Here is a 14,399-nt window from a genome sequence, read left to right on the forward strand (position 1 = left end):
GGTGTGAAAGCATGATGGTGTGATACATTCGCGAATGTTGTCATGCAAGTGCGATACCGCCTCTGTCTGTGCGAGCGTGCGCTCTGGTATTTCTATCCCTGCGAGGACTAATTTGACAGCCTATGGACGGTGATGACATTTTTAAGAAGTGAGGACATTTTGGCTAGACTTCTGTGAGAGTGCTGTCATCTAGTTTTATGCTTTATGGTGACATGAGATTTAGTTTAATGGGCTGAGGAGGTCACTTTGTCAGTTTGGAAGGTCACATATTGTTATGAGGACAGAATGAAAATTTCAGCATCTCATTTGCCACTATCACATGTTACTCAGCACATTTCATACACCATTATTCTAACTGAACCATCACATGGTGCACATGTGCGTTCGGTAGACTAACATGATTGAATACAGACTCGACGCTACTGTGTAATTTCTCTCACAAATTATTACACACACACAAATATATGGATATATATACATGTATATACACATGAGTGTGTGTACAGTACACAGTACACACACACACACACACATACAAATCTATAAACCCATCAGCGGTCTGGAAACAATCTTCTCCTCCCCTGTTGGTTACCCAAACATTGTGTTTCCATGGCAACAGGACGACGTACTGTACAGCCAGCATGTTTGTCGTGTGTGTGTGTGTGTGTGTGTGTGTGTGTGTGTTCACATATCCAAGGGTGTGCTTGTAATGTTGAATGTGATTATGTGTAACAAGAAGAAGAAGAAGCATGGGGGCGCAGAAGAGGATAAACCCACTTCATTGCAGATCAATTATATGTGCGCTGACATGCTGTCTGGAAACGTTTCACTGTGCAAGTACATGAAAAAAATGTGTCCATGTCTGTGTCCGCGCATGTGTGTGTGTTTTTCCAGTTGGTCATCCTTGAGGTTTGCCAGCTTCAACAGAGGAGTCACCATTTTTGAATTTGGGGAAAAAAACGTCCACCAGTCTGTCTGTATGATTCATGGCTATTTTATATATTAGGAGAGTTAAATCACAGTTGTTATTATTCCACAGTACTTTAAGTTTCCCATAAATTCAATGCAGTTCATGATAAATGTCTGAAGGCAGATTTTACTGGTAACTGTCTTGCACAAACATACATTCGTTTAGTGCATCTCCTGCTCTAAGCTGAGAAGATGCTGCAATGGTTTTATAGCAATGCGGCTGGAACGACTGCATGTAGCTACTGAGCATGAAGAACAAGAAGGACCAGACTGCAAGTTGTTAAATGTGAGTGTAACACAGACCAGAACAGGAACACAGACAGAGAGAGAGATAATAAGATATAATCATAAAACTGCAGTTCGTTGTTGTATTTATTGCACTAGTAGTAGCAGCAGTATTTAGATTCAAAGTTGGACTGTAAACATTACTTGAGCTCTTCCACACGTCACGTGGGAGATTAAGTACCTTGCTCAAGAGTTCCATCTTGAGGCAGGGGAGGGTTTCACGCTCTCGCTTCTCCATCATCTGTGTGAGTGTTAACTGACAGCATGTTGGTCGTGAGCTTCTCCAGGCCAGAAAGTGAAAATCGCTTTCCATCTGCTTTTATGGGACAGTGATAAATGGGCTAATCCCCCAAGTGTATGAGTTAACCCCTGACATTTGCATGTGTGTGTCTGTTTGCATATAATATTTTAACGGATTAACCTCTGCTGTGTTTGTAATATGCAGTTAATAGATTTACCACTGATGTATAATTAGATGATTAGCAGGCTGCTAAGTTATAAATAAAGCAGTCTGTAGTATTATACTAAAATACTATACTAAAGAATACTTTTGGAGTACTTCAGGCTCGGTTTTGTATTCTGCCTGATGCTGTACTTCATTTTAGAAGACATATAATACTTCCAATCATCTAGTTTAATAAATGATTTACAGCAAATCCCTGTATATGAAGAGGTTACAATATGCAACGTGCCACGTGCCTTTATTTTCTAATAGCTGATCAGTTCAGAGAGCATGGATTCAAGTGTAATGCTGCTAACACGCTGCTGGCTGATGATTCAACACAGGTTGCAGGCCTGTGATCAGAGATAATGGTTTACATAAGCACATGTGTGTGTATGTGTGTGTGTGTGTGTGTGTGTGTGTGTGTGTGTGTGTGTGTGTGTGTGTGTGTGTGTGTGTGTGTGTTCCGATTTGCAGCGCTTTAGGCCAGATTATGATTATTCTTTCAGCTGTCTTTGTCATTGCCTGTAGTGCATTTGGATCAGAATATGGGTTTTGTTCCAGACTGGAAACACAAGATAAACACATACACTCACATACTATGCCCAGAAGCACGCATGCACACACATGCACACACACGCACACACACACAGACGCACACACATACTGTATACACTGTGTCCTGCTCCAAAGCCCTGTGACCTCAGATATTAGCTTGTCTGCCAAATATGACCAAGGCCAACTGCCACAATAAATACACACACACTCTCCCTTTACAGACTCACTGAAGCATTTGGCCGGTCAATAGCTGTTGCTACACTTCTTAGTACTGGTGAAAACTCAGATCCTGAGAAAGAAATCATTGGCTTGTATTTGTTCTTCAGCAGAATGCTGTTACAGTTTCAGTGCCGGTTTATTGCTATCTTGTTGTCATTAATTGCACACTTGAAGGTCTCGCACACAGTCATCCATAAATGTGAAAGCTGAAACTTGGACTAGAGGAACAGATGTTATGTGGCTCATATGTTTTAATTATATTCTGATGTCTGACCAGTTTAACGTGGCTCAAATCACAGACGTGAGCTAGTGAGACTCGTTACTGTTGGTAATTGAAGGTGTTAATAGCAGCAGCAGCAGCACATCTTTCTCTTAAAAACTTTTTTGTTGTTATTTTTCTTTTTACCTTTCGCTGTGTTCAGCTGTGTTTGGATGATTTCTTATCTTTCTTATCTCTGATGCTGAACTGTTCGGCTTTAAAGACTACAGCACACTTTGAATTCTTCGACTGGCTGAATTCACTGTGAATTGTCCTGGTTTCCCACAGACACCAAGGCAGAAATGGACGTTTAAGATTTCAACAATTGTCAGTGCATTGTATTATATTATCTAATAAACTGACAAAAGTGGAATGCATTATATAACTAGTAAAGTTGCAATCCTGTTGGCAGACTCCTTGACTGTCGAAGCCAAAATCATCATCATCATCATTCATTGATGTTTGCTGGCCAAAATGACAATTAGAGTTGATTAACTCAGCCTAAAAGGCTCATTTCTTTAAAAATATTTCCTGATGTTTGGAAAGAAATACCGACGCAGACGCAGTTTCACAAACTGACCGTGGATTTGGAGAAAAGTTAAACTCACTCTTCTAACTAGACTGAACATAGATTCAAATGCTCTTGAGCTTCAGGTGTTTGTGGGAATCCCTAATACTGTTTCTTGGCTTCCTCGTGGTTTTCCAGTTTCCAACCTGTTCTTTCCTCACTTCTCTGCCCTCTCTTTTTCTCTTCTGCCCTTCCTCCTCCTCCTCCTCCCCCTCCTCAGTAAAACCATCAAGGTGAAAATAATCGACGATGAGGAGTACGAGAAGAACAAAACCTTCTACATAGAGATTGGAGAGCCTCGCCTGGTGGAGAGCAATGACACCAAAGGTCAGGAAGAGGGTGAGCCTTGAACGTTGACCCCCTGATTCCAGAGCGTCCACCACATTTCAGAGGCTGCATGTTCTCAACACATGGAGGCATGGGGGGGGGGGGGGATTTAGACTTAATGTGCCTCCCTGATGTGGTGTTGAACATGCAGCAGGTTGTGTATCACCTCATCTTACCACATCCACTACTCTCCGTCAGGTGTTAGCAAGTGTTTTTCCTTTTTTTGTTTGTGTCTTCTCGCATACCATGCCATGTTTTTTTGTTTTTTGTGTACTATGCATGCATTCACCACCTCCCTCTGTGTTTGTGTTTGTGTATGTGTGTACACGTGTGTCCCATACAGGAAGACCATAACCGTTAAGATCTTAGACCGGGAGGAGTACAATAAGCAGTCCTCCTTCTACATTCTACTTGAAACCCCCGAGTGGCGGCGCAGCGGAAAGAAATGGACAGGTGTGACAGCCAATCAGCACTGAGAATGCACTGTATGAGGTTTTAATGGATCCTGAATCAACAGGCTCCGTACGTTTCATCATACAGCACAACATCCACATGCAATAATTCACACTAACGTCAGGTCACAAAGTATTTTATGTTAGTAAATGTAGCTGTTTAACAAACAGATCATGGTCTATAAGTAACTGTGGATGGTGGTCAACCAGCTTTTTAAAGCTGCAGTAAATAACGTGTGTTGTTATTGTTTTAAATCAAATAAGTAGAAATATGTTTCAAAATTAATCTTTCCTGCAGTATTTATTGTAATTTTCGAAATTACAATTTTCTACATGTAATTTTTTAAAAGGCAGAATGTAGCAGAGCAGGAAGAGACTGGGCAGATCAGAGCAGATTGATTTTGAGTTTTATGGCGGCACTTGCATGAAATTTGCTTATTGTAGCTTTGAGTAAATCGGGAATATTATTCTATATATATAATATAATATATTAATCTGCTGTAACAGCACTTTAACACGGTTATTTTTACATTTATCTTTATAGTATATAACTTATGGAGAACTTTATTAGTATACCTTTCTCACCAGTCCAAAGACTTTTTCAGATTTCAGATTTTTCATTCACTGACAAAAAAACATGACTGAAGAATTAGTCAGTAAGTAAAACACCTGTCAGTTAATCTTTATTTTATTACAGTCCTGCCTTCATGTACTAAATACTGAACCAGTACAGTAAAAATTCGTACAGCATAAAACATTTACAGGCAGTATCTAGTGCATGAATCACAGAGTTGTAATAGCAGCAATAACAACAACAGAAAACTCCAGGGAACATGTTGGATCGACAGGTGAGAAGTGAGAAGAGCAGCAGAAATGTCCAGAAGTGGAAACAAAGAACATGGCTGATTAGAAAACATCACAAAATAGGTGTCACTCTGCATAGGTGAAGCCTCAATTGGAATCATTTTTATATTTGCAGATCCTAATATGATGGCCAAGATAAAGGCAATTTAGAGCTGGCAAGAAAAATGCACTTTATATCTGGCAACACAGCAAGAAATAAAATCAAAGCATCTGTTTCTGAAGGGCCACGATGCAAAGCTGCTCCCTAATCACTCATCTTTGAACAGACCTGTTGATTTGGGATTCAGGTTCAACAAACTGCTGCTCTCCTCTTGTCTGTGCTTCTCAGTTTTCCCTCCCTTTTCTCCACTTTCCTTCACCTGCTTCTATTCAGAGGTGCATACAGAAAACTCAGTGGGAGTCACACCTGTCCTCTTCTTTCTTCCTTTGTGCTTTCCCTCTGCCCTGTTCTTTCAGTTCTCCCTCATCCAGTCGAGAGCTTTTCATGCTTTGAGATCTGTTCTCTGCTGGTGTTTGAATGTGGATTGTTGGTCTAAAAAGAAATATAGAGATAATAATAAAGAGGCTGCTGTCAGTAGCATTTATGGGCAGCAAATTTGCCTTGATAGCACTTAGATTGCAGCTAAGTAAACTTGATTTTGACAATAGTGAAGCAATAAACACCCACAGCACAATGATGATGAATGATGAGTTTTAGGCAAACGACATAAGAAAAACACTATCATCACATAAAACACTGCTCTACACAAACGTTTTACGAGTTTGATATAATTTGAAAAATGCAAAATCACTTTCGGAAAAGGAAAGAACAGCAAAATATAAAATAGGTTTTGCAATAGCTGCAGGGTGAAAATTCTCCTCGACTTCCTGAGCTAAATAAACCATTTAAAACCCACCGGTTGAGCTGAAAAATGCCCGCACACAAAACTGAGAATAGATATGTTCATCGTAGCTCATGAAATGTTGATGTTTTCCTTCGATACAGCTTGTGTCTTATAAAAAATATTTTTAACAGAAGAAGTTGGCAGATAAACAATTTAAATCAGAAAGCAAAAGAAAAGAAACTGGGCCCCGGGGCGTAGACAGGTAAAAGACCCTTCACACCTTTAAAATAAGATTTGAAGACTGAAAAAGACACAAAACCACTAAATGAGGCTGTCGCGTCTCTTTTTAATTGTTTTTTTAACTCTGTGGGGTTTTTTTTCCTGTCATTATGTTCTTTTTCTGTCTCTTCTTGGTCGTTTTGTTTCTTTCTTTGTCATTTTTTGCCCCTTTCTTTTAGAATTTGACTGTTTATTTTCTAATTTTGGTGACCTTTGTTTATTGCAGTCATATTTTGTATCTCTGCGATAATTTAGTGTCTAGTTTTGGTCATTTCTTCATCTATTTTTTTATTGCTCTTTGTCTCTTTGTGGTCATTTTGTGTCTTTAACCTTTTTAACACTCACTTCATATAGAGACTCTGGCCCCTCCAGATCTCTCAGGCCCTGCTCAGTAATCCAATCTGGAATAATCATTTAAAAAACTTGGGTTTTCAGTGTCATGTCTCAAGTCGTTTACCCAAATTTACATACAAATGAGAAATATCTAAGATAGGTAGGTCCTTCCTTCATCGTGGACCCACAGAGCTGGAACATTTTGCCTGGGATCTTTTGAGTTGAGGGGACCACAAGACATCTTCAGGCCAGCTATGGGTCTGATATTACTAATGTAATACAGTTTTTAAACCACGGGGTGTTGTGGTGGAAATAGATGGAGGTTCAGTAAATCAGCCAATAACACCAGTTTGTAGTCCAAAGAGGGGGCTTATGCCCTTAAACTCACATTAGCTCTACTGGGTACACTCATTAAAAACAGCCCCCATCGCTGTCTTCACTCCTCACACACACACACATGCAGAACAATGCTATCAGTGTGTTAACGGCAGTGTGTGTTTGCCAGGCATCAGCAGTGTTTACAGTGATGAGGGGATCAAAGATGGGGGCTGGATATCACATTATCACAGTCAGGAGATCAAACACACCTTCGGGATGCACACACACACACACACACACACACACACACACATGCGCTCGCTTTAAGGGCCGGGTTTGTGTTTTTAATGAGTGTGCTTTATGAAGCAGTGCGCTGGTTCTCTCTGTGCTAAATTAGCCCTGTGCAGGTCTTTACAGCCTCAGCGCATTACTGTGTGTCCATGTAAATGTGTATTTGTGTATGCGTGTGTGTGTCTAATCGGGATTATCATCACGTGCCTGCTTATGTGTCCACACGTCCCCCGCCGCTTGTATTGCGCGTGTTCAGTACAGCATTGGTGAAAATATACTGTAGTGACATGTCAGTCTCTCCTCTCATTTGTTTCCACCCCCACCTCTGTGTTGGTGTTTACTGAGACTGTGTTTTAAGTTAATTAACTCTGCAACGTACAGTAGAATCGATTCTCTCAATGCATTTTGGCCAACATCCGACATAATTCAAATATGCTTTTAAGCGTTCTGCCCCAGAGACGGCAACTGAAAACCAACCAAAAGAGGCGCGTTCACTCTCTAATGTTGATTAATGTGTGAATTGTGCCATGAGATATTAAGTCGGGAAAACATTCAGTGTGAGAACAGAGTCTGTTTTTCTTATTGGAATCCAGTAAGGTCCCGCTTCATCTCCTATCAAACCTCCACTGCAGATATTAGTGAAGTGCCTCTGAGCCAGAGATAAAAGCCTAATGTTGTTTTTTCTTCTTCTTCATCTTCTTTTGGATCAATGTAAAAACAACAAGCTACTAAACGAGCACCGGATCTGACATTTGCTATACTGATATGAGGAGCTGCACACCGTACAGCGCAAAGGATGGGAAGGGAAACTGTGTAGTTCAATAATTCAGTCATTTATCTTGTAGCTGTTTGACTTGACGAGAAAGATGTGAAAGAGGAGTGAGGCATTTACTTGTAGTGCTGCTCACAGTTGACGGCCTCTGGCTGACTGTAAGCAGGTGGAGGGTTCATTGCTTTTGTCAGAACTACTTTGAATGTAGTTAAAAGCTTTGTCTTTTTAAGTCTTCGCCCTTTTAATCATCGGACCTTTTTAATAAAACAATGATATCACCAAATCCACCGTAGGTAACCTAAGCAGTGGCTACATGTCCTCATTTGTACTGTAGCGGTTTCCATTAAACTGCTTCATCCTCCTCTATTTCTGGCCGAGTTTTCCTACTGTACATCATGGTTTTTGTTGTGTGTGAGAGCAGGTGTGACCTTCCATCCAGCTTTGGTTTGTTTGCGCAGGTGGAGGTAGATATTTGATTTCCATAGGTGTAGATAGACACCCAAAGTGTTGTTGATTACTAGGGAGGAGATTTCTTCTGTGGCTCCCTTTTATTTTCTGGAGGTAGAAGCTGGATTCACTGGAGGCTTTGGAAGGTTCCAGTTGACCCTGTTATATTGCAGGTTTTGATTTGGTCCAAAAGAGCCTCAGGACAGCGGGAGGCAGAGGAGAGTTCAGTGCAGCTTGTGAACCTCCGTCAGTCATTCGGCGGGGGAAAGTGCCGCGTGAGGAATGAACAGTGCTGAGAGGGAAACCAGCTGAAAACACACGCGCCCTGCAGAGGGTGATGACCCCATGTTCTAATACACACACACACACACACACACACAGCGTATCAAACATGCACAGACACGTGCAACATACTCTCGTAGAGTAACATACATCGCAACATGCGACCGCGCAGATACATACACGCATTTTCCTGTGTGGATATATGTGACAGATTTTGTTTGACAGCAGTGTCCCCTCCTCTCATCCTCCCTTTCCTTATGTCCTTTCTGTGTCCTTTGTGTTTGTGTGAGAGAGAAAATGTGAGTTTAATTCAATGAAATTAAAGTTTTATTAAGGAGATAACAGCTAAACAAAACGTACAGTATGCTGGTGTTTAGTTATGCAATATCAAAACAGCATAAATGAAGTGGGGGCACGATACTTTATACCAGACAGATTTTAATGTGATACCTTCATTGTCAGGACATTTTAGTTAGTCCTTGACTTAAAAAATTGTCTTTTTTAATGGTTAAGACTTGGTTTTAAGGTTCATTTTATTCATAGGTTAGGATTGAGGTTTGGTTTGTAGTTGAGGTTAGTGGCTGAGTGTCCTCACAACTCTAGAGAAACTGTGTGTGTATGTTCCTAAAGATCCCTCCATATTCATGAGTTCATTAGTGTTTTTAATGCAGCTCCAAAACTAATGGAACCCTTTCCACACCCAGTGCAATAATAAATGGCATTATTAATACTTTTTAATGAGGTGTTGTGAAACAGTATCATTAACTCTGTCATTAAATAAATCACCGAACAATGTAAATAAATTAATTTGTATATTTATTACGGTAATGTGTGGATAAAAGTGCATGACCTTCACATTCAAAATGATTCATGATGGCAGTGATTAATGAAAATGAGTGCCATTATTATTTTATTAGTTCATATGTTATATGATAGTAACATCCTGCACAGGCAGTAAATAAATAAAGATGTGAGATAGGAAAATATGATAAATTGATTAGATTGTAGATTTACAGCCTCAGTCTTAGTTCTTCATCCCCCTCTCACCTCTTTCATACCTACTTTTAGTCCTCCATTCTTTACTTCTCAAGGTTCTTCTCTTCCTCTGTATCTTCTTCGCTGGTCGTGACCCTCTCTCTGAGAAATTATGTTTATATACAACATATTTGCACGTTTCCTTTAATCCAGTAGGAGTTCACATCTTTAATCATGGTTGTGTTTAGTTTGTAGCTACAGAAGATCTTTGGTTGAAAAAAAAATACAGTTTTGGTTAAAGGTTAATTAAATAACCCTGTTCTGTCTTATTCTGCCGATGCTTCATTATCCCAGTATTTAACCAAGACTGTGCCCCGTCCCTAACCTTAACCAAACGCCATTAAAAAGCATCATTGTAGGCAAACAAACTGTGGTACATTGTGAGTGAATGGTATGTTTTATTCAGTAGGAACATTTAACAGATTAGCAGTTAATGTTTTCAGGTTAAATAATATAGAAAGAAACAGGATTTGTTGGAGACGGTGTTGCTTCTTCTCGATTTCCTTTCTCCCCATCGACCACCCCCTTTTCCCCCAACCTCATCCCCACTTTTCATTTTCCCTTATTTCCTCTTCCTCCTCTTAATCTTCTTCCTCTTCCAACTCATTTCCCTCCATCTTCTTCTTGATTCATTTTCACTCGTACCTCTATCTACTTCCATCCTCCACTCGTGCCTGTTGTACCTTTTCTGCCTCCTCTTACTATTCCACTTCCTCCTTCTCCTCCTCGTCTTTCTTGTCATTCCATCTTCATTCCCTCCCTCTCCTCCATTCCTCTCATCTCCTCTCCTGTCCTACAGTGTACCTAGAGGACGGATGCAACTAGTTAAAAACCTGTCAGGTCTGTAAAGGTCCCATTTGTCCTCTCCTCTGCTGCTATTCTGCCTCCTCCTATGGGACTCTCCAAAACTGTGACAGTGGAGCAGCTTCTTCTTCCTGCTCCTCCTTCTCGTCTTGTCCCCTGCTGTATTGTTTAATCCCATCAACGGCCATGTCTTCTCCTGTCTTCTTTCACCTTCCATCTGCTCATCTCCTCTTTGACGCAGCACTGAATTTTCTCCCTGCTGCTCCTCCTCTTGTTTTTATATGTTATATGACAGGTTGTGAAGATACCTCCCCTCCTTGTTACTCTTCCTTCATCTTCCTCCTCCTCTGCTTCCTCTGATGGAACCTGAATCAATCAAACATGACAGAGTGTAAAAAACCTCTCCTCTTCTGTCCTCTGCATTGATTTTTCCCTCCCTCTTTACCCTTTCCTCTACCTATGGAGTCTCTCTTCCTGTCCTCCTTCCACTCTGCTCTTCTCCCTGTCATTCCTCATCACGTCTCTGGAACTAGGACTCTATCAAAACATGACAAGGTGTGAAAGCCCACATACACACTGCACACACACACTGCCTCCTGTCAGCACATATTGGCCCATGTTTCATCTAGACAAGAAGTCAGACACACCTCCTAAAGTAGGTTTAATAAATGAAGTGTTTATTAAAGTTATAACTCATTTTAAAATGAGCACAACACTGTAGAAATTATGAAAACAAGGCCATTCAACTCCATTTGAGAGAGTTCTTTATGCACTGTCACAACTTAAATTTACACGTTATTTATCTCAAAATCTGCACATTGTGTTTAGTTAGATTTTTTAATTAGACTTTTATTTTATTGCTGTCAAAGTTCATGTCACATGCTGTCTGACTATGTCTGGAAGCAAAGATGTTAGAGCTGCTCCAGGTGGCGACATTTGAAATCGTGCTGAAAAGCCAGACATCATGCAGTAGTCAGGTAAATATGGAGATTTTTAGTGACACTTTGGTTCATTTGACTTTTGTTTAGAGACAAGTTCATGTGACACATGAAATACTTATATTAAACTAACAGAAATAAGCCTTTCTGAAGGTTTTAACCACAAAAAATCACAGCTACACTCGAATTGAAACCAGATCAGGAAAAGGAGAGAGAGATTTTAATAGTGAGAAACAAAGAGAATGGGATGATAGTAAGAGAGATTTTTAAAAAGATGGAGAAAGGGGTTATGCAACAAAAATAAATACTTTTAATGACGGTGATGAAGTTGATGTTCTCCCATTTTCCTTATTTAAAAAGCTGCTGGGAGTTTAAATAAAAAGGCACAAGTTGAAAACACATTCAACTATTCTTTAGTACTTCATTCTCAGTGTATTCAGATGCTTCAGCGATATTTCTGCATTTGCTAAATGTGCTCTAAAGTACAGTCATATTTAATTGAACTGAGGCACAAAAGGGCAGAGAGAGGGCAAATAAATCATAATGATAAATGACACAAACGAAGTAAGCAAGTATCGTACCCTCCAACATCCAACCTCTGTCAGGTCTATTTACACACACACACCACAGAGGGAGTGTATCTGACTGGGATACTGCCAGGTCATGTTCACACGGGGTTTGGTGTAGTCTCTTAATTGAGTTCATTAAATCACCATTACATAGCGTGTAATGGTGTGTGTTTATGCGTGTGTGTTAATTAGTTTGACTAGAAGTGAACTTCTAGGACGAAGGACGTGTCAGTGAGTGATAATCCTCAGCAGGCAGTTTAAGGGAAGGTTATCTTTCTCATTAGGAACCAGTCAACATATCTGAATATATCTGTGTGCACTATGTAAAACAAACAATTATAATACACAGGCTGCAAATTTGCTTTTGATTGTCACTGATTATAGTTTAATGTGTGTATCTGTATTCTCCAGTAGCAACATGCTTCAGCTCTGTTTTGAAGAGCAGAACCACCACAGGTGCAACAAGTCAGCATCCTGCCCCGCCCACTGTTAATTACTTAGATCAGGTGTGTTCAGTCATCAGAAGCTGGAAGATACCAACTGACATGAGGGAGAAGTGGAGGAAGACAAAGTGATTTGGTATCTTCCAGCTTCTGATTGATTGAACGCACCTAAACTCAGCCATCAGTCTGTCAGTGTAGTGAAGCTATTTGTCTCTTTTACTTTTTTCTCTTTCTTTAACTGAGATGTTGATGGATTCTACAGACGTCTCAATTAGTCTTTCCCTTTGGAAGACAAAAAATCTGCTAGGTGCTCAGGTAGGAAGCTGCTGTTGCATTTTGAATCATCTGCAAAGGTTTAATTGTGCGTGATGATACTGTAACCCTGTCAGACTCTGGTCTAGTTCTTTTTTTTTCTTTTACTCAAATGAGAAAAATTATGATTTGCAGGGAAGAAATTGATCATGGAGCAAATTCTAAAAAATCAGTTGACTCACGAGAGAGCTATAAGATCCGTGCTGTAACTCAGCTGAAGGGAGCAAATGACAGAAGAGCTGGTGCAGTGTACTGCGCTGTAATGAAGGGCGGTAGCATGGATAACTGCTCTCTGAAAAATCTGATCACTTCACCATTTTCACTTTGATTCCAGCACTTAGTTGAAACTCCACAGTGAATCTCAATTACTGACATAGACCATAAAAAAGGGGGAAAAGCAGAAAAAGGACATTTTCATTTAGTGAAGCTTCTATTATCAATTATCGAACAGTGTAAAACTAATTGAGTTCAAACTACAGACGCATTAATTGAATAGAAATTCACAGAGGTGGGTGGAAATGACTTTGTTGCATCAGTTTAATTGAAATATTCACCATCTTTTAATCAAAAGGTAACAAGTGTTGTCAGTTTGGAGATTCAGTGTGTTGCAACCGATCCGTCTTCAAGACTTAAGAATAAATGTCATCCAGAATCTGGTGCCGTTGTTTGTAATGGTTTGTTTGAGAGTATTTAATAAAGAAAGATATTTATGTTTTACAGAGCTATAAACAATTACGGTGACCAGATGGGGTGCTTCATTACACATAAAAACCCCCCACACTGTTGACTCTATAACACACATACACTAAACTGACTGTTGCTGTTTCAGTACGGCTGATCTATGTGCTCATCATCATGATCTGGTCATTTTTCATTTTAACATCATGTTAAGTCAGCATTTCATGTTTTAAAAACATCTATTTTAATCTGTCCTGTTAATTCTCAAAACCTTCATCGTCACCTGTTCTGTTGTAACGCCGCTATTTGCCGTTGTGTGGTTGTGTTTTCAGAGGAACAGCAGAAGGAAGAGGAGGAGGAAGAAGAGGCGCTCACAGGAAAAGACGAGGAGGAGCGGCGCATCGCTGAAATGGGACGCCCCATGTTAGGAGACCACGTCAAACTGGAGGTCGTCATAGAGGAGTCGTATGAGTTCAAGGTGAGTCAGGGAGCGTGTTTTTGTACGTGGGGGTCTCTTCCTGCATTAGAAACAATCCACTAGATACAGGTCTCACACACGAGCTTGAACAGTGGGTTGATTTAATGTCACAACAATAATCGACTTCACGCCAATAAACACTTTCTTTACTGCGACTGAAAACATTGAAATATCACAAGGATACAGAATAAATAGTATTCTACAACTGACAAATGGTAAAAATGGCTTTGGTTGCAGTGGTCAAACAATATCAGCATCATAGTTACTGTCACACGTATCACCTCACATGTGCTATGTAGAGGAAATAATTGTGTGTAACCGTCGACCTCTTGTTCCCACACAGACTCTTAAAACAAGCATAGACATAATTACCATCCATGTTACAGTGTGTGTGTGTGTGTGTGTGTGTGTGTGTGTACTAATGCATGTTCTTTGCTGCCGCTCCACCTACACACTCACTCTAGACAGACAGTTAATAACACCCAGTAATAGCTCACTACTTGACAGGATGCTATACTTTGTCAAGTGGTTTTGTACATTAAATGGTGTGTGTGTGTGTGTGTGTGTGTGTGTGTGTGTTCGTCGAACTGGATCCCATTGGCAGATAGTGAGGTATAACAATGTGAGAGTGTCTGACATAACAGGCTGAAAGA

The 14,399-nt window shown here is 40.2% G+C and overlaps 1 protein-coding gene across 2 annotated transcripts in view; it reads left to right on the top strand.

Moving 5' to 3' along the window:
* Window positions 1-14,399, top strand: part of slc8a1b (solute carrier family 8 member 1b) — a 103,185-nt gene that overhangs the window by 64,422 nt on the left and 24,364 nt on the right. The window contains exons 5-6 of one of the 2 annotated variants that reach the window (XM_026354093.1): window positions 3,521-3,627; window positions 13,601-13,746. In XM_026354093.1, the coding sequence (XP_026209878.1) occupies window positions 3,521-3,627; window positions 13,601-13,746 (253 nt within the window). Of the gene's footprint in view, window positions 1-3,520; window positions 3,628-3,970; window positions 4,081-13,600; window positions 13,747-14,399 lie in introns of both variants that reach the window. The other variant, XM_026354092.1, reaches the window with a different exon arrangement.

This window comes from Anabas testudineus, chromosome 15 (assembly GCF_900324465.2).
Source record: "Anabas testudineus chromosome 15, fAnaTes1.2, whole genome shotgun sequence".
NCBI lineage: Eukaryota > Metazoa > Chordata > Actinopteri > Anabantiformes > Anabantidae > Anabas > Anabas testudineus.